General features: G+C 35.3%; 1 protein-coding gene across 4 annotated transcripts in view; it reads left to right on the top strand.

The window, feature by feature from the left end:
- SYCP1 (synaptonemal complex protein 1) overlaps nt 1-21,267 on the top strand; it is a 132,746-nt gene that overhangs the window by 53,608 nt on the left and 57,871 nt on the right. For all 4 annotated transcript variants that reach the window (XM_082684980.1, XM_082684979.1, XM_082684978.1 and 1 more), the window contains exons 13-16: nt 10,496-10,590; nt 11,087-11,271; nt 12,505-12,572; nt 18,441-18,502. In XM_082684980.1, the coding sequence (XP_082541106.1) occupies nt 10,496-10,590; nt 11,087-11,271; nt 12,505-12,572; nt 18,441-18,502 (410 nt within the window). The remainder of the gene's footprint in view (nt 1-10,495; nt 10,591-11,086; nt 11,272-12,504; nt 12,573-18,440; nt 18,503-21,267) is intronic.

Below are 21,267 nucleotides of genomic sequence, written 5' to 3'. Positions count from 1 at the left end.
CTGGCCAGGGGTTTATCAATTTTATTAATTCTTTCAAAGAACCAGCTCCTAGTTATGTTGAGTTGCTCTATTGTCTTTTTGGTTTCTATTTCATTGATTTCTGCTCTGATCTTTATGATTTCTCTTCTCCTGCTGGGCTTAGGGTTTCTTTCTTGTTCTTTCTCCAGCTCCTTTAGGTGTAGCCTTAGGTTGTGTACCTGAGACCTTTCTTGTTTCTTGAGAAAGGCTTGTACCGCTATATATTTTCCTCTCAGGACTGCCTTTGTTGTGTCCCACAGATTTTGAACCGTTGTATTTTCATTATCATTTGTTTCCATGATTTTTTTCAATTCTTCTTTAATTTCCTGGTTGACCCATTCATTCTTTAGAAGGATGCTGTTTAGTCTCCATGTATTTGGGTTCTTTCCAAACTTCCTTTTGTGGTTGAGTTCTAGCTTTAGAGCATTGTGGTCTGAAACTATGCAGGGAATGATCCTAATCTTTTGATACCGGTTGAGTCCTGATTTAGGACCGAGAATGTGATCTATTCTGGAGAATGTTCCATGTGCATTAGAGAAGAATGTATATTCTGTTTTTTTGGGATGAAATGTTCTGAATATATCTGTGATGTCCATCTGGTCCAGTGTGTCGTTTAAGGCCTTTATTTCCTTGCTCACCTTTTGCTTGGATGATCTGTCCATTTCAGTGAGCGGAGTGTTAAAGTCCCCTTCTATTATTGTTTTATTGTTGATGTGTTTCTTTGATTTTGTTATTAATTGGTTTATATAGTTGGCTGCTCCCACGTTGGGGGCATAGATATTTAAAATTGTTAGATCTTCTTGTTGGACAGACCCTTTGAGTATGATATAGCGTCCTTCCTCATCTCTTATTATAGTCTTTGGCTTAAAATCTAATTTATCGGATATAAGGATTGCCACTCCTGCTTTCTTCTGATGTCCATTAGCATGGTAAATTCTTTTCCACCCCCTCACTTTAAATCTGGAGGTGTCTTTGGGCTTAAAATGAGTTTCTTGGAGGCAACATATAGATGGGTTTTGTTTTTTTATCCATTCTGATATCCTTTGTCTTTTGACAGGGGCATTTAGCCCATTAACATTCAGGGTAACTATTGAGAGATATGAATTTAGTGCCATTGTATTGCCTGTAAGGTGACTGTTACTGTATATGGTCTCTGTTCCTTTCTGATCTACCACTTGTAGGCTCTCTCTTTGCTTAGAGGACCCCTTTCAATATTTCCTGTAGAGCTGGTTTGGTGTTTGCAAATTCTTTCAGTTTTTGTTTGTCTTGGAAGCTTTTAATCTCTCCTTCTATTTTCAATGATAGCCTAGCTGGATATAGTATTCTGGGCTGCATGTTTTTCTCGTTTAGTGCTCTGAAAATATCATGCCAGCTCTTTCTGGCCTGCCAGGTCTCTGTGGATAAGTCAGCTGCCAATCTAATATTTTTACCATTGTATGTTACAGACTCTTTTCCCGGGCTGCTTTTAGGATTTTCTCTTTGTCACTGAGACTTGTAAATTTTACTATTAGGTGACGGGGTGTGGGCCTATTCTTATTGATTTTGAGGGGCGTTCTCTGAACCTCCTGAATTTTGATGCTCGTTCCCTTTGCCATATTGGGGAAATTCTCCCCAATAATTCTCTCCAGGATACCTTCTGCTCCCCTCTGTCTTTCTTCTTCTTCTGGAATCCCAATTATTGTAATGTTGTTTCGTCTTATGGTGTCACTTATCTCTCGAATTCTCCCCTCGTGGTCCAGTAGCTGTTTGTCCCTCTTTTGCTCAACTTTTTTATTCTCTGTCATTTGGTCTTCTATATCACTAATTCTTTCTTCTGCCTCATTTATCCTAGCAGTGAGAGCCTCCATTTTTGATTGCACCTCATTAATAGCTTTTTTGATTTCACTTGGTTAGATTTTAGTTCTTTTATTTCTCCAGAAAGGGCTTTTATATCTCTCGAGAGGGTTTCTCTAATATCTTCTATGCCTTTTTCGAGCCCGGCTAGAACCTTGAGAATTGTCATTCTGAACTCTAGATCTAACATATTACCAATGTCTGTATTGATTAGGTCCCTAGCCTTCGGTACTGCCTCTTGTTCTTTTTTTTGTGTTGAATTTTTCCGTCTTGTCATTTTGTCCAGATAAGAGTATATGAAGGAGCAAGTAAAATACTAAAAGGGTGGCAACAACCCCAGGAAAGTATGTTTTAACCAAATTAGAAGAGATCCCCAATCGTGAGGGGGGAGAAAGGGGATAAAAAGAGGTTCAAAAAGGAAGAAAGAAAAAAAAGAAAAGAAAAGAATTTCAAAAAAAGAAAACAAATAAGAAAAATATAAAAAAATATAAAAAAGAAAAAATATATATATTGGATAAACTAGTTAAAAAACGTTAAAAAAGAAAAAGGTAAAAGTTAAAAAAAAAAATTTACCAGAAGGCGAGAAAAAAAAAACAAAAAAATCAAATTAACTGCAAGACTAAAAAAAATCACAGGGAAAACGCCATGAGTTCTGTGCTTTGCTTTCTCGTTCTCTGGAATTCTGCTGCTCTCCTTGGTATTGAAACCGCACTCCTTGGTAGATGAACTTGGTCTCAGCTGGATTTCTTGTTGATCTTCTGGGGGAGGGGCCTGTTGTAGTGATTCTCAAGTGTCTTTGCCCCAGATGGAATTGCACCGCAGGCGGCAGGCCGGGGTGAGTAATTCGCTTGGGTTTGCTTTCAGGAGCTTTTGTTCCCTGAGCGCTTTCCGTAGAGTTCCAGAGGACGGGAATACAAATGGCAGCCTCCTGGTCTCAGGCCCGGAGGAGCCGAGAGGCCAGGGCCGCACTCCTCAGTGCGTCCTCAGAGAACAGCGCCCAGTTACTCTCGTCTGCCTGACCTCGGGCCGCGCTCCGAGCTCACCGAGCCTGCGACCGGTTCAAGGTAACACCGAACTGTGAGCTTACTGTCGGCTCTGTCTCTGTAGCCGGCTTTCCCGTTCAATACCCACAAGCTCTGCGACACTCAGACACCCCCGATCCTTCTGTGACCCTGCGGGACCTGAGGCCACGCTGACCCCGCGTGGGCCTTGCCCCGGTTTAGCCTCTGGAGCGATGTCCCTCAGTGGAACAGACTTTTAAAAGTCCTGATTTTGTGCGCCGTTGCTCCGCTGCTTGCCAGGAGCCGGCCCCTCCCCCCGGGGTCTATCTTCCCGTCGCTTTGGATTCACTTCTCCGCCTGTCCTACCTTTCAGAAAGTGGTTGTTTTTCTGTTTCCAGAATTGCTGTTCTTCTTCTCTTCGATCTGCCGATGGATTTTCAGGTGTTTGCAATCTTTAGATAAGCTATCTAGCTGATCTCTGGCTAGCTGAAGTAGTCTCAGCCTGCTACTTCTCCGCCATCTTGACCTTGCCCCCTGTCTTTGTAATTTTTTGATAGCTGGACATGATGTAGTAGGTAAAATGAAAGGCTCTAAATAAACCTTAAGTAATGCATTGAAGGAGTGGGAATGTTCTCTAGTCCTTTGATTAGGTCTCAGTCTCTTAGTGAGTTTTTGCCTCAGACCCACGAATTTTGCAATTATTTCTTAGTTATTTCCCTGCGTCTCCACCCTCTTTTGGTGGGACAGTATGGCTTTATTACTCTGGAGTGACTATTCTCTTCTTTTAGATGGAGACTAGACATTCCTGGAGTTCCTCCAGGTCAGTTAGACTCTGATAAAACCCCAGTAGTTTTGGTTCTTGTAAAATCGTTTCTCCTGAGGGCAGATCTTAAGAATATAGTGCTCTGCTGTATTTCAAAATAATTCCTTCTGTTACCCTGCTGAAATCATGAGGGGATTTTCTACAGTATTTATTATGAGAACTGGTTAAGCCTGTCGTGGTAAAACTCATAAAAATGGAGGTCCCTGCTATAACTGTGTCCCTGTGGTGATTTTAACTCTCAGACTTGATTCCTGAGCCTCCAGCAATTTATCTATTAGAGTTTGGTTTTGTCTACTGTAGCACTGGTTCACAAGGAGTTGTCAGCTTATAATATTTTTCCAAGGTAAGTTCTGTTTCTCTGTATTCTCCTGTCAGTGTCTCCAATTTTGAGGGTGGTGGTTTGCCCTGTGATCTTGCTTCTTTTGTGGATCTAAGATGAGTTGTTGATTTTGAAGTTTGTTCAGCTTTTTACTTGTTCTTAAGGTGAGTGGCACTTCCTAGCTCCTTAAATGTGAAACTGGAAACCATAAGTCTGTTAACTTTTCAATTTGTTTGTCTCTGTTGTTCACTTGGCTAATTTCTGTTTTTCTGTCTTTTAGTTCAGTTTTTCTTTCCTCTGGTCCCTCTCTTTTGTCACTGAGCCCAGATGCTGAGGTTCTCATTTTGATTATTATTATTTTTTCAATTCTAAAATTTCCATTTGGTTCTCCTTTATATCTTTAATGAGACTTTCTATTTCTTTGCTGAGGCCTTCTGATTTTTCTTTTGTTTCAAGTGTGTTTACAATTTTTCATTGAAGCATTTCTGTGATGGCTGCTTTAAGGTCTTTGTCAGATAATTTCTCTCTCTTGGTGTTGGCATCTATTGATGGTCTTTTTATTTAGTTTGAGATTGTTCTGGTTCTTATGACAAGATATTGTTATTGAAATCTGGATAGTTTTGTAAGATTTAATGAGATTCTAGATCAGCTAGCTTCCTTTTACACTTTTTTGTCTCAGGAAGTGTGGTTGCTGCCTTGTTCTTGCTAAGTGGAGGTCAAAGCCAGGTTTCTTAATTTGCCTTTGTTGACACCTGAATGGTGGTGGTGTTCTTGTTAGTACTATTTGTTTTGGGAGTACTGGTTCCCTCTGTGGTCCCAGTGACACCATGTGGTAATAGCCTCATTACCTCGTGGGTTTGGTGAAATTTGTTGCTCTTTACTGGGCCTCCTGTGATACCACATTAGTAGGGAGTGGGAGAAGCTTTTTTATTACTGGATGGCGGTAGACATCCAGGCTCCCCATATAATTTCTACCACCACAGATCTTATCTGGAACTACTTTAATGGGAGTGTTTTAGTGCCTAACCATAGCCTTACTAAGGTTGGAGGTCTAGGCTCACCTTTTGGCCTTTATTGGGGCCAAAGGTGGGGTGGAGGTCACAGTTTTCTTCTGTCATGCTTGTCTGGTATTGAGTCTATTTTTTTTTTTTTTTAATTTGACAGAGAGAGAGATAGATCACAAGTAGGCAGAGAGGCAGGCAGAGAGAAGGGGAAGCAGGCTCCCTGCTGAGCAGAGAGCCCGATGTGGGGCTCAGTCCCAGGACCCTGGGATCATGACCTGAGCCGAAGGCAGAGGCTTAACGCAGAGCCACCCAGGCACCCCAGTCTGGTATTGAGTCTTATTAGGGTGTCCCTCTCTTGTGCTTTTGCTAAAGAGAGCAGACTTTTCAGAGCTTTTTCATGTGGGCCAATTGATGTTTCTAGGCTTCTTCAGCTTTAAGACTAGGATATATAAGGCAAACAAACACAAAGCAAAACAAATTCCAAACCAAAAAACAAACAAACAAACAAACAAACAAAAAACCCATCCAGATGACACCCACTTTGTCCCAGGGTCTTACTATTACGTTGTTTCTCAGATCTAGAGGTCTGTGACTGGTCTACTTTATTTTGTACATCATTCAAAGTCTCTCATGTTTATTTTACATATAAAGTTAAGGGTTTTGGAAGGAATAGGAAAAATGTATCTACTCCATCTTCCTGGAAGTGGAAACCCTAGTTTCATTATTTGTTATTGTTCTAGGTTTTCCCCTTGACTACTTTGAAAGTTATGGATCTGTTCCCATTTTTTTTATTTGCTGGTTACTGGAGAAATTATAATGTGTATTATTTTTAAAGGTAAAGTTAATGTATTTACCTTCTTTCTGGGTTGTTCAAGGAATTTAGAACATTAACTCCATTTGGTTCTAGCCCCTTCTATTTTTGTTGTATGTTTAAATTCTATAATGAGAAGATTATTATTGTTTTATGTAGACTGTATTTATTTGGTTTTACCTATATGTTTTTCTTTGCTCTTAAATTCTTACGTGTCAGATCTTTCACTTGGATCTATTATTTCTGCCTTAAAAAGGAATGTTTTGAATAATGTCCTTTACTGTGGATATGCTTATAATAATTTGTATTCCATTTTATTTGTTTGAACATTTGTTTATTCTCATCTGCAAAGACTAGTTTTGCATAACACATATTGGTTGCACATTGTTATTTCTAGGAATTTCTTTTTAGCACACTGAGGGTATCATCCTGCATTCTTTTTATTTATTTATTTTTTTTTTTTGATTTTAAGAAGTTGCTTGTCTTCTTCTGTAACTTTGATTCTATGAAGATAAGGTGTCTTTTCCCCCTTATGTGCCTTTTTAGATTTTTTTCTTTGATTTTTAGCATTTTCAGTATGATATAAAACATGGGTTTTATTTTGCAGTTTAATTCTGCAAATTAGTCTCCTTTATTATTGCTTTTCTTCAAACGTATTTGCCCTATTCTCTGTTTTCTCTCTTTCTGGAAATTTGAGTAAAAAATGTTAATTTTCTAACTGTCTTCTGTGGCCTTTAATCTATTTTTCATGTTTTCGCCTTTCTATGCTTTGTGTTTTTATTTTTTAATTTAATTTTTAAAGATTTTTTTTTTTTTTATTCGACAGAGAGCAAGAGAGAGGCAGTGAGAGAGGGAACATAAGCAGGGGGAGTGGGAGAGGGGGAAGCAGGCTCTCCACTGAGCAGGGAGCCCAGTGTGGAACTCAATCCCAGGACCCTGGGATCATGAACTGAGCTGGAGGCAGATGCTTAATGACTGAGTCCCTAGGTGCCCCTCTATGCTTTACCTTGGATGATTTCTTTTAACCTGTTTTGTTGTTCACTAATTCTCTTTTCATTTGTTTCTCACCCACTATCATCCTTTACATTTTATTTTTAGTAACTAAGATGTTTATATTAAGATGTTATTCTTGTTTTTCAAATCTGCTATTCTACTTTATGTAGTTTTTAAAGTTATTTTCATTTTTATTTATTTATTTATTTATTTTTAAAGATTTTATTTATTTATTTGACAGAGAGAGATCACGAGTAGGCAGAGAGGCAGGCAGAGAGGAAGGGAAGCAGGATCCCTGCTGAGCAGAGAGCCTGATGCAGGATTCGATCCCAGGACCCTGAGATCATGACCTGAGCTGAAGACAGCGGCTTAACCCACTGAGCCACCCAGGCGCCCCTAAAATTATTTTTAAAGTTACAGTTTGTTTTTGATCATCTTTATCTTAAATGTCTGTGAGCCTCATTCTGTCTTTTGTTTCCTATAGTTTTTAGTCAGAGTGCCCTGTTTTATTGGGTGCCTTGTTGTCTTTGACTCCATGCTTAATATTTTTTTTTGAAAAAATTAAATTATTTGTAGAAATAATTTAAAACCTGCCTAGTACATGCATAGCATATCTTCCTCCTGGAAGGATTTCCATTTACTTTTGCCATGTGCATGGTGCCTCTACGTATCTGATACAAATTTAAATCAGTTTCAAGGCCTGGGGCTCCTTGGACCCCTCAGATCATGTGAACCTAGGTTACATATATGCTTGAGGATTGGTTTGTTTTTGCTTCCCCCTTACGTATAGAGTGTTTCAGTTTATTGTATAAAGGTTTAATTCTTGGGCCCTCTATCTTACATAGTCTTTGGGTTTTCATGTTTATTTTTCTTAACAACTTTTTACTGTTTCAAATCAAAAGTTTAGCTTTGCCAGGATCTGCAAATGCCCTCAGGGCAAAAGCTGATTCTGTACTTATCTTCTCCCCATTTACATTTTCCCTTTCCCTTTTGACCTGACAGAATAAGAATTACTTATTCTGTCAGGAGCTTAATGATGTTAATATTCTTAATATTTGATCCTGGATTTTTATTCCTTTTAGAGGAATGTTTGAATGACGTACATTACCCATTACATCAATGAAGTTTTCAGTTTTAGTTTTATATATGTCATTTCTAGGAGTTTTATTTAGCTTATGGATATCTTCTTTTTTAGTTTTTAAAGAATGATATAATACAGTTTTTAAATCCATAGCCAGTAATTGTAATATCTGGAATCTTTGCTGATCCAAGTCTGCCTTTCAGTTATTCTCCTGATTCTGCTCGTGATGCTTTCTTTCCTCTTGTGATTGTGAGGTCATGTAACTTCATCTGTGGAAATTCTTTAAGACTTGGATTGGAAGTACATTTTTACAGAGAAAATTTGCCTTAGAAGCTCTGGGATCCTGGGTAAACGTAGGAGCACTTCAAATTAAGTTTTGGTTTGAAGCTTTTTAAAACACTGAAACAGCATACATTCAGCTCTAGTTCATGCCTATGGTCTAGTTTGTAATTACGATTTCTCAGAGGAGACATTGATTACCAGACTATAAGAACTGTATCATAGTGGACATAGTGGACATCACAGATTTGATTATCATTTTCTTCCCTCCAGATCTCCTTTTCCCATTTTGTTTTCAGAGGTGGACCGCTGGGGCTATAGCTCAGTGGTAGAGCATTTGACGGCAGAGGTGGACCACTAACACTTTCAGTTCTACACAGATTTTCAGAATAGAACTTTTATTTTTTTTTTAAGATTTTATTTATTTATTTGACAGATAGAGATCACAAGTAGGCAGAAAGGTAGGCAGAGAGAGAGAGAGAGAGGAGGAGGCAGGCTCGCTGTTGAGCAGAGAGCCCGATGTGGGGCTTGATACCAGGACCCCAGGATCATGACCTGAGCTGAAGGCAAAGGCTTTAACACACTGAGCTACCCAGGCGCCCCCAGAATGGAACTTTTAAAAATATAAAACTAAACATCATTTTGTTGCTTAACATCCTTCATAATTTTTTATGGTCTTTATGACTTAGGAGCTATATGCCTTTGAACAAGTCCTGTGAATCCTGTTATGATCTTGTCTTTATTATCTTTCCAATCATATCTGCTTTGATTCCTCCCTCATACTTTAAGTTTCATGCTATTGAAATAAATTTCCTTTAGACCTCAGAAAGTGTCATCTTGTCTTCATAATTTTTGTCTTTGTACATGCTCTTTCACCTGTGATACTTTTTCTCTCCCAGCTCCCACTTACTCTTGTTAAATCTTACTGGCTTTCAAAATGTTTGAACTGTGCTGACACTGTGTGGAAGCCTTCCTTGAACTTACCTTCTCTATGTCAGTTTCCCCTTACCTCTGTCTTCTGGCTTGGGTGCCCCCTCTCTATATTAATTTCCAGAATTTCTGAGTGAGTGCCCATCTGCACATATCATTGATTATTTGTCTGCTTGCCCAGTTAATTGTAAATACCATGAATTTTAAGGTCCAGTATCTAGTATACACCATCATTACCATTGTCATAATAATCTATAACAATTATTGATTATATACTAAATACTGTTGTTAAACATTTTAGGTTGCATTATTTTGTTTAAACCTAATAGCAACCTTTCAAGATATGAATAATTATCATTATTCTCTTTTTTCAGTTGAGAAAAGTGGAGACAGATTCGTTAGGTATCATGCCCAAGGTCAGGTAGCTAGTAAGAGGACATAGAATAATTTGAACCCAGGGAAGAGAACATGAACTTCTTTTTTTGTCCTGCTGTTTTTATGATGTTTAAAAGTGAATGCACATATACAGATAAAGCACATAGACTAGCACCTAACACTTAGTATTTAATAAACACTAGCTATAACGTCAAAAGCTTTTAAAAATAATATTTCAGCATATGAATATAATATTTTATTTAAATTATTTTTAAAAAAATATTTATTTGTTTGAGAGAAAGAGAGGGATAGAGAGAGAAAAAAATGAGCAGGAGAGGCAGAGAAGAAGAAAGAATCTCAAGCAGACTCTATGCTGAGCATGGAGCTGTGCCGGGCTTCATCTCACAAACCTGAGATCATGACCTGAGCCGAAATCAAGAGTCGGATGCCTAACCAACTGTACCACCCAGGCGCCCCTGAGTGTAATATTTTAGAAAAATCTGAAACTCAAGATGGGCAATGATGAAAATAAAATAATGGAATAATTTCACTGGTAGGAGATGAATTACTTATAATATTTTTGTGTGTATTGTTTCCTTTCATATGCACTATTTATATAGATACTACTTAAACATGCCCTTTTTATTATGTAATGTTTTGTGAATATACATCCAAATTAGTGATTAATAAAGTCTGTCATCATTTGTAGTGGCTACATGGTATACCATTATGTTTATGTACCATCATAATTTAATTTTATCTCCTGTTGAATATTTAGGTTATTTCCAATGTTTATTATTAAAAAATGTAGGACCAGAAATCCTCATATATTCACCATTGAGTGCTTGGGATATAATAATCTTGAAAAATCATAAAAGTAGATGATGACCAATATCAGTGCACTTATATTTGCATAATTATACTTCATTTTAGAGTATCTCATGGAGGAAAAAAATTATAACAAATGATTTTCTTTCTTGTTATATATTTTTTACTAAGTACTACCAATCCACAACTCTCTTTTTTAGAATTACAGAATGAAAACTTAAAAGAATCAAATGAGAAGCAGGATTATTTGACATCAGAACTAGAAGATATCAAAATGTCTTTGCAAAGAAGTGTGGTATGATATAAAAACCGATTAGTGTGTGACAAGCCTCACAGTATGAATCAACAGATATTTATTGAATGCTAACGCTATGGACAAGGACCCAGAACTTCAAATAGAGAAGATAAAATCCCAGCTTACAATCTGCTTATAGTTTAATCGAAAACATTGAATAAAAACACATCAGAAGTATAATTAAAATACAAGATCATGCTAGATGTCAATGGTGATTCAGGCAAAAATTGCTATAGTAGTTCTAAAAATTAAAAGAACACTGCAGGCAAGGAAGACTCCATTGGGAGGTTGGGACTATAGATTGGCTTTGGAAGAATGGTGTATTGAAATAGGAGTATTGAATGGGCATTTCGGATTGGCGAGTGTGGGGTGAGGGAGTTAATTGAATAAGGAGGGAGGGAGAGGCAGAAAATCATAGAAACAGATGACTTGTTTTTTTTTTTTTTTTTCCTGAAGGCGCTTGGATTATAGCATCTATTTTGTACTTTTGTTTTAGAGTACTCAAAAGGCTTTAGAGGAAGATTTACAGGTAGCAACAAAAAAAATATATCAGCTCACTGCTGAAAAAGAAGCTCAAATGGAAGAATTTAATAAAGCTAAAGCTGGTCATTCATTTGTGGTTACTGAACTTAAAACTTCTATCTGCAACTTGAAAGAATTATTGACAACAGAACAACAAAGGTAAAATTTTTTTTTATTTAGTTGAATAAAAACAACTTATTTGCAATATTCATTTATTTTCATTGTCAACTGACTTCCTATAGCATCTGTAACCAAGTCTATCTCTTTTAAAAAAGATTTTATATATTTATTTGAGATAGAGAGAGCATGAGTTGGGAAAGGGGCAGAGGGAGAGGGAGAAGGAGAAGCAGACTCCCTGCAGAGCAGAGTGCCTGAAGTGGGGCTCCATCCCATGACCTGAGCTAAAGGCAAATGCTAACCCATTGAGCCTCCAGGCAACCCCCATGTCTTTTTTTTTTAATGTAAAAAAGTGGGAGTACATTTTAAAAGTTTGTATTCGGTAAACAGGTATTCTGGGAAGAGACAGCATGTATTCTCTAGGATAGTTTCCATGCATACTTTGTCACAGACTCAAATAGGCAAGCTCATTAAGTGCTGATGCAGTGATAGGACATATTTAATTAAACTGTGGATTATTATTAGCTTCGTAGAAGTAACTTCATAGGGTGTGAGTTTGTTTTACTGAGTTTGTTTTCTGTAATCACTTTTTTATATTTGTATTTATAAAGCTGTGTTAAGAGGCCTAAGTGAGGCCTAAGTCCCATTAGCACTAGGGTTATTTAAGTCTGGTAGGATGAAAGAGAGGAACAAGCTTTTCTGTGAAGTCATGACCAGTATTTTTTCTTTACTGCTTATGTATGGTGGAGGAAGAAAAGCTAGATCTTCTAAAAAGCTCAGCTCATCTTATATATTCTTGGTTGCTCTATCCAAACAACTTTTAAATTTTGAAACTGTAAGTGATCTTAAATATCATCTGTTCCGATTACCTTAATTTTATAGATAAGGAAGCAGAAAGCCAGAGGAATTAAGTAAATTGCACAATTCTCACATTTATATTGTTCCTAAGGCAGAATTTGATGTAATAGTAGTTACATATTCAATCTCTTTCAAAGTTCTAAGACACATTCATTTGATTATCATCAATAGCTAAGTGATAAATTGTCACCAAAACCTTTAAGACTTTTGTGCAGATGTAATTAATATACAGCTGTGTATTAATAATACCTAATTTTGAAGTGTTATGCTATATGGCATGGTAGGTACTCAAAAAAAAAGTTTCATAATTGAATGAGTGAATATGCAAGATATATTTTTAAACTGCACCAATTTTAGTTACTAGATGAATTCTGATTAAAAGAATGTTTTACATTGTAAACTAATATATTTTACAAGATTGGAAAAAAGTGATGATCAATTGAGAATACTTACTGTGGAGCTTCAGAAGAAATCAAGTGAACTGGGTAAGATTTAGAGAATAACATGTGTACATGATAATATTAGCCAATTATAAAAACATTAACTATTTCAGAATAAAATATAGTTTCTCCTCTGTCATCTATCAGTAATGATTATTTTGTAATTTTTAATTTGAGTTTTCAAAGACAGAGAATTTAAACCTTAAGAAAGACTTAAGTTCCATTATGCAGTTCATAGATACCTATTAGTGTAAGGAGGCTAAAAGATATTTGTAGTCTGTATTTCTTATTTTAGGATTTAGAGGCCTTAATAATTCTTAGTGGAAAATGTCTTCTATTTTAATTGAATTTTGAAATTTTATTGATTTGTCATGTTGGATTATGAACTATTTATAGGAAAATGCTATCCCGTTTTGTCATACGGTATTGTTAATATTTAACAGATTTCATGGCCAAAAGAGAAGCTCTGTAGTTATTTTGTGAATTTATGACACTTTAATTAGCTAATCCTAATAACTCCTATGTTTTATATTTATAGATATGTACGGATGTGGAGAATTACAAAGATAGAAAAACATTTTTCTTTTTTTATTTTCTAATTTTGGTGAAAATCATTTTTAGAAGATTTATTATATTTTATTTTTAGAGAGAGGGAGTGAGTGAGCATGTGCAAAAGAGGGGGTGGGAGGCAAAGGGAGAGGTAGGTAATCTTCAGCAGACTGCCCCTGAACATGGAGCCTGACATGGGCCTTAATCCCATGACCTTGAGATCAAAACCTGAGCTGAGCTCAAGAGTTAGATGCTTAACTGGCTGAGCCAGGTACCCCAAAAAGAATTACCTTTATAAATTAAAATAACTCATGAATTAGCAGGTGTTTTTCTAAACTATCTACACAACTTTCTGTCAGCTTTATTATTAGCTTTGGATACTTGTGTAATTAAAATAATTTCAAGAAATTTTGTATTGGTAGGATGTTTGGATGAAATTTTGAAACTTATTTATGCTTTTCCTTTGGCAATGCCTAGTTTCCTACTATAGATGAGGCCAATCTTTGAGCATCCACAATTGTACTATTCAATGATAAATAATTTCTTTGATATTATTTTATATTAGATTATAAATGTATTTTTCATCTAACTTTTAAATCTTCCTTCAATTGAATGTTGTATATTAAGGAATAACTTAAAATATCTTTAATGGATTATTTATTTATAAAAATTCATCCTGATATTGAAATTAACTGGCTCTTATTATCAGATAAACAGATGCATAAGATGATTTTTCTCAAAACAGAGCAATATATATTAAGAGATGTTTGGATAAGGAATTCTTCTAGAACTGTGAAGAAGTTCTGTGTGTGTTTTTTAGCATTATCTTAGGTGTTGTGGGAACATACACAAGATATAAATATCATGCTCTTGAGAAATCTCTTGTTATTGTGGGAGAAATGTTGAACACATAAAATCATCAGAACAGTGTTTCCAAAATGTGGAGATGAGCAAGACTTGTATTAGGATAAGGAAAGGAAATATTGTAACTTTTTAAATTTTATGCTTTTCATATGTTTTATAATGAATATCATAAGACATATTTATATTTTAAAATTTATATGATTTATGAATAATATATTTGTGTTTCATACATATTTGTGTATTTGGGGTGAATGCTCACAGATTTGTTACTGCTGGAGATGTGTTAATGCTGATGACAAGAGGAAGCCAAAGGTATCAGTGTGGTCTGCAAAACTGGAAAAGACTATAGAAGAGGTAGATTTTAAAAGTAGTCTTTAAGGTATAAAGAGGCTTTGGGTAGTTGTAGAGAATGGTGGTGGAACGTGGAAAGCATTATGTGTAGGAGAGCAGCGTAACAGTGACATAAGTGCTCAGCATTAGCTTGGTTGAAAGTATAGTTCTCAAAATTAGAATCTTGGATGATATTCTTTTCTCTTTTTTCCTTATCTTTCATTTCTAATTGGTTATCCAGTGCTGCTGTTTCTAACTTTTAATATCTAGCTCATAAAATCTAACTAATGTAACTTTATCTTTTGAATCATTCCCTTTTTCTTCATCTCCACAGACCTAGAACAGTTTTAGCCCTTATTTCTCCTTTCTGGTTTTAAGATTCCAGCACATTCTCTTAGTCTACCAGAGGGATGCACGTGAGTAATGTAATGGAACGCAAAATTGTATTTGGCAGATTAATCATCAAACCAATCTTCAGATCACCCTCATTTGTCTTCATCTTTGTTCATCCCTTGTTGTATTTAGTAGGATCCAAACAGAAGCTTTGCCTTATTTTCATAAACTTTTTTCTTACTGCAATAGTTCTTATACTTATTGCTTTATTTCCCTACTACGCTTTGCATTCTTCCTCAATGGCACATTCTTAGGCTTACATCTTGGTTAGAATAGCCCTCCATCAGCCTCCATCATTCCCTCAGCAGTCTCAGTCATTGACTCATACTAAGACCACTTTTTTCCCTCCACAGATAAAGCCTGTTCTACCTCTTATAGCTTGGTATTAGGTCTGAACCACACACCTCTGACCAATACTAATTGTATTAGTTTGACAATCAGTATTTTTGTTTCTAGTTTTGTCTCTTTTTGATTCTCTGCACTGATGCTAGTGTGTTCCTTTAAAAATACAAATCTGATTATTCTGTGTTCTAAATTTAAGAGTCATCTTATCACTTGAGTTAGAACTCTTTAAATATCACCTGTTGTTTTATTGCTCATTTAAAGAGTAAAGTAGTGCATGCAAAGCAAATTAAAACCAACTGTAAAAACAAAGTCTTTGTCAATTTATTCTCAGTTTTTGACTTGGTATAGTTTGCTTTGCTTTTTCATATGTCTCCTCTCTTCAGTTTAATCTAATGTTGCTCTAAACAGGTTTTACTCCTGTGGTCATTTTTCTGTATCTGTACCCATGTTTGCTTTTACTTTGTTATATAACAGATTCTCTCTCTAGTGTTTTGTATTGCTTCTTATTTGATTATTAGATTTAGACTTAGATAGTTTATTCCTTGTTTAGCTTTGGATATTTAAGTAGGAACATTAATGACATGGTCTTTGTGCTAATGATGAGATCTGTGCTTTATTTAGGAAGACATATAAAATAACAAATATTTAATTAAAAATGAGGATATGTGTTATGAAGACAATGAAAATAAAACCATGTAAGAAAATAATAGGGCCTAATGTAGATTTGGTGATAAGGCATGACTTTTAGCTGACCTCATAAATAAGTGAGATTTGGTGAGGTAAAGGATATGAGTTGGAGAGAGCTTTTCAGTTAGATGGAAACACATGTAGAAATGCTCTGAGTTGTGAAGGAGCTTGGTTAATTCAACTGACTGAATGAAAGCCTATGTGACTGAATGTAAGAAGTGATATGAAAAGGGTAATAAGTATGAGCTGATAAGGACAAAATCAGGTAGGAGTAAGGAAAGGAATTTTGATTTTATGCTAACTTTGAAGGAAAACCATTAAAAAATTTAAACTATTGAGATGACATATTCTGGTTTATGTTTTTAAAGGATCACTGCAACTTCTGTATGGCAGATAAATTTGATGGTGGGTGAGGATTGCTTATAGTGAGGAAAAGGTAGAATTGGAGAAATTAGATTGGAAGCTATTGAGTGGTACAGGCTAGAGAGAATATCTTTTAAAAGTGGAATCATATCACACTTATGCTAGTACATTTGGTGAGCTCATGAATCTAAGGACATTTTGTCTGTCTTCAGTTCTGAAAATTTTTCTCTTATTTTTTCTTTTCTAGTGTCATTATTCTCTCTGTTAGCGCTGATAGGTGGATTTTAGAAATTTTGGCTCTTTTGTATTTTAAAATTTCTCAAATTTTTTTCTCTTTTAGTTCTTCTGGGGGGGGGTTGGGGAACAATTTTTTTTTTTTTACTTCCCCCTGCTAATTCAGCTTTATTTTGTTATTTTTAAGGTTTTAGTTGTCAAATTTTGAATTTCTAAGCGCTCTAGGTGACTTATTTTATGGATATTTACTCTGTTGGATACTATACTTAGCAAAATACCTACTTCTGTTTGCTTTATTAATTCCTTCTTGGATTTATTTTAGTTCTCTTAGTCGACTTTGGTGCCTCTGTTATGGTTTTGCTTTTCTTCAGTAATTGTTGATTCTTGATTATTTACTTATCGAAGTATTTGAAAATATTTTTTCACCCACATATGTTATAATCTGATTTTTCTGATTATATGGGGTGGGGTGGGGGGCGATAAAATGTATTATAAAGAAAGGTGGGCTTGGTAGCTAATCTTTTGGGTTTAGGAAATGTCTATCTTGCTTAGAGATCATGAGCTATTTGGGGGCATTGCTGCATCACTTTGCCACCAATTCCTAAATCTTTGATTAAAATTGAGGTGCACTATGTGGTGGAAGGTATGGTCTAGGTGTTTCACATAGCTTTCTTTGAATTAATGTTGGTCTCCCCTCTCCCTGCCAAAATTCTTTGACTTTTTGGTTTGTTCATGGTAGCCTGGTTTTATTAATGTTGTAAATATATATATTTTTTGTCTTTTATAAAGGGATTGGGGGTAAAAGAATGTGGAGACACCCTCAGTCTACTATCTTTAATCAGTCCTTGAGATTGAAAAAATAAAATCTTTTTACCTAAAATGAAATGTTGTGGTTAAAGCTTTGCTTGTGACAGGTTTTTCTTTGAGAGTATGTTGTGGGATTTTGTATCTTGTTGATTTTTTTCTTAGAAACTATGGGCAATTATTATAAATTTTGTGTTTATTTTTAATGTACAGAGTCTGGGAAACTTTCAGCAAATCTCTTATATCTCCAGTTATTAAAAACCCTTAACAGTAAGGAAGGACAGTGTTTCAGATAGAATAAAATTTTAGGTGACAGCTAGACATCATTTGGGAATTTTGTAGGCAGTTAAAAAAAAAAATCTAAGAAAGGAGAAAAAAACAGGAGGTTTGAATTGGAAATGTTCTAAAATTAATTAGCCTAATACTGAATTAATAGAAGATAGAAAGAAAAGCATTGTAGAGTGTTATTTAGGATAGAAAAAAAGGGTGTCAGCAATGAAAATAGGAACAAGAGTTAGGACAGGAAATGCAAATAATGCAAAGTCTTGAAAATCAAAGGGAGAAAAGTAGAGTAGTTGAATAGCATCAAATGCTAGAAAGCTCCAGAATAAAGAAGACTGAGAATTTTACCACAAAATGGTTATTGGTGATCTTTGAGATCATAGTTTGGTTGATGTAACAAGAGGTGTAATTAATGTAATGAGATAGGCATTAGTTTTGCGTGGAGCTAAAAAAGAAATGTACACATAACAAACAAGTTTGTCTGCAAAGCAAAGTAAGAAATTTGACAGTAGTATGAAAGGACAGACAGGTCAATCAGATATTGTTTGTATTCAAATAGATGTTTATAAGGGAATTTAAAGTTTACTGTAAGAGAGTCCATGTATATCGGTAACATAGCAACTAAAATCTCAGAGGAGGTAGGAATATTGAAGTCCAGAGTACAATGGTCAGAATTAGCTTGAGAAATGTGGATCACTTCTCCTTTTTAGTTTGGAGCAAAGATGAAAAAGTGAGATACTTAAACAATGATGCAGTAAAGGTGAAGCCACGTGCTATGTAACCTCATTCCAAATATATTTTATATAGCTCCATTGCTTATTTTGGTTAATGAACTTGAGTTCTTTTGGTTGTGGAATTCCACTTTCTAGAAACATTACTATTAATATTTATCATTTTTGCATAGTCCCATTTAGACGTCCTCTATGCTTTATGGTGGTTTAGTTTCATTAAACCATCTCTGGTTTTTTCCCTTTAAAATGATGGTATTCTTATTTCTTGTCTCTTCTTTCCTATTCTTTTAATCTGATTTTTAATACCTTTTTATTCTTTTGTTTATTTTAGAAGAGATGACTAAGCTTAAAAATAACCAAGAACTAGAACTTGAAGAATTGAAAAAAATCTTGGTAAGTACATAATTTCTCTTGTTAGTATAGAGCACTTTTCAAAATAATATTGAATCCACAGACTTAGACTCTCACACTATAAATGTTTTATATTAGTGTTTTCAGCTAAAATATTAAAAAAATACATTTGTGTTTTAGTAAACCACATTCTTATCATACCAAATTTAATATATTTTGAAAATTTTCTTGATGAAGGTGTTTCTTATTTGTGTGTTGGCAGTACATTTAAGTAAGATCAAGTATGTGTGTGATGTTATTGATTTATTGATAGTAAATTTGGTATGCTTGTGAAAACTTTGAGCCAAAAAGCTACAGTTTGGGGGAAGATTTATATGTTATATATTCAGTAACTATGTTTAGTGTTCAGATAGAATCATGTTTAATGAATTTGTTAGGATAGGTTTTTAAATTTTTTTAAGATTTTATTTATGTATTTGTCAGAGAGAGACAGAGAATACAAGCACAGGGAAAGGCAAACAAAGAGGGAGGCAGGCTCCCTGCTGAGCAAGCACCCTGATGCAGGGCCTACAAAAAGAGACTGTAGGTTGATTTTACCTAGCAGGCTGTAGTTTGTTTATAATTACAGATATTTGATTTGGGGTTTGACCTATTATATCTCTGCCTGGTTTTGCAACTCCTAATTGTTCCATTTCTTGGGAATCATTATTTCCAAATTCTTTCTCCATTGAATTGCTTTGCTTCAACTCTTGTGAATAATAATGTTTACATTGCTTTCAGATTTGATAATGCATACTTATCTGTTGTCATTGTTGTTGTTATAGTTTAAGTCTCAACTTGAATATCAATTTAGGTAACCTCTTTTGATATTATCTATAAACCTCTCTTATCTAGTTTAGGTCTCTGTATGGCTTGTTCCTATAGCCACCTGAACTTTTCCTTTATAGCATTTAACACAAGTGGAATTAATTTTTTTTTGTATAATTGTTTAAAACTTTATTCACCTTTCTGTATTCCCCTTACTTAGTACAGTAGGTGGTATATAGTAGGTCCTCAGTAAATAGTGGAATGAAGGTATGCTCCCATAAGGGCTAAGAACCCATGTCCTGTTTTCCTTGTAACTTTAGTACCTGCTTAGCACAGTGACTGACACTTTATAAATATTTGTTGAATGAATGAATACTAAGCATTATTTTTACTATAAAGATTCACTCCTATGCAGATAAGGATTGGTTTAGGGTTTTGTTATATTTGGATAGCAATAGAACACAATTATTGGGGTGCCTGGGTGGCTCAGTGAGTTAAGCCCCTGTCTTCTGCTCGGGTCGTGATCTCAGGGTCCTGGGATTGAGCCCCGTGTCAGGCTCTCTGCTCAGCAGGGAGCCTGCTTCCCCCTCCCTCTCTCTGCCCACCTCTCTGCCTACTTGTGATCTCTGTCAAATAAATAAAGTTTAAAAAAATAAAAAAAAACCCCACAATTATCTTGGTCTTTAAAATTGTCATGTTTCAATTGCTATCCAACTCTTTACTTCTTAGCTATATGACTGAGAGCAAATTAACTAAACTCTCGATGCCTTAGTTTTCCATCTATGAAATAGGGAAAATAATTATATATATGTAATGGGGTAGTTGTAAGAAATAAATAAAACAATATATTTGCCCATTTAACAAACATATTTTGAGTTTCTATTCTGTACCCTGAGGGTACAGTTGGGAGCAGATGGTTGCATATGCTGCTTTCATGTATCTATGTCATGAAATATCACACTTAAATATAAGCAGTCATTCAAAGGTAATATTGAATGGTGACAAAGGCAATAAAGGAAAGTGCTAATAAAGGCAGTGGTATGAGGTATGAGGCCTTAAAGGGACTTGAACTAGTTGGTTAGGTCAGAAGAGCCTTTTTTTTTAAAGTAAAGCTTGAACTGAAATCCAGATTAGGAAGGGGGAAGAGTTTATCAGTGAAAAGTTCCTTTGATAGGAAGGCATATGGTGTGTGTAATGTGGAGTGAAAGGAGAGTGGTACAAAATAAGGCTAGAGAGTTAAGGTAGTAGGAACATGGTAATTCATGGCCTTTTGAATCCTATCAAGAGGATTTTAGGGATCCCTGAATGGCTCAATTGATTAAGCAGCTACCTTTGGCTCAGGTCATGATCCCAGAGTCCTGGAATTGAGTCCCACATCGGACTTCCTGGTGAGGGCAGAGCCTGCTTCTCCCTCTCCCTCTGCCTGCTGTTACCTCTGCTTGTGCTCTCTCTGTCAGATAAATAAAATCTTTAAAAAAAAGAGATAATTTTATATTTATTTTAAGAGGAATGGGAAGTTCTAAAGAATTTCAGTAGGGAGTGAATTGGTTTGCATTTTGAAAAGCTCATTTGGCTTGGAATATTGAGAACAGTATATTAAGGTAGAACAGTTAAGTATACAGACAAAGGAGAGATGATTATAGCTTAGGCTGGGAGGTGGTGGTGAGAAAAAAATGGATGGTTTTGAGAAATACTTAAGATTTAAAGATTTAAATTCTTTGGATTGATCTAGGAGGATATTACTATTTGTTGAAAAGATTCCTTTTTCCATTGAGTTGCTTTTGCACATTTATAAAAATCAATTGGTCATATTTGTGTGGATCTGTTTCTGGACTATTTTTGTTTTCTTGATCTATTTGTTATCAATTCACCAATGTATCAGCATCTTAATTACTATAGCTTTATGATTGATCTTAGATTTGGGTAGTTTGATTCCTCCAGCTTTATTATTAAAAAGTTTTTAGCTATTCTAGTTCCTTTATCATATAGAATTTCAGCTT

The sequence above is a fragment of the Mustela nivalis genome (assembly GCF_964662115.1).
Source record: "Mustela nivalis genome assembly, chromosome: 10".
Taxonomy (NCBI): Eukaryota; Metazoa; Chordata; class Mammalia; order Carnivora; family Mustelidae; genus Mustela; species Mustela nivalis.
The sequence above is the reverse complement of the archived record's forward strand: the minus strand, read 5'-3'. Positions and strand labels throughout refer to the sequence as shown.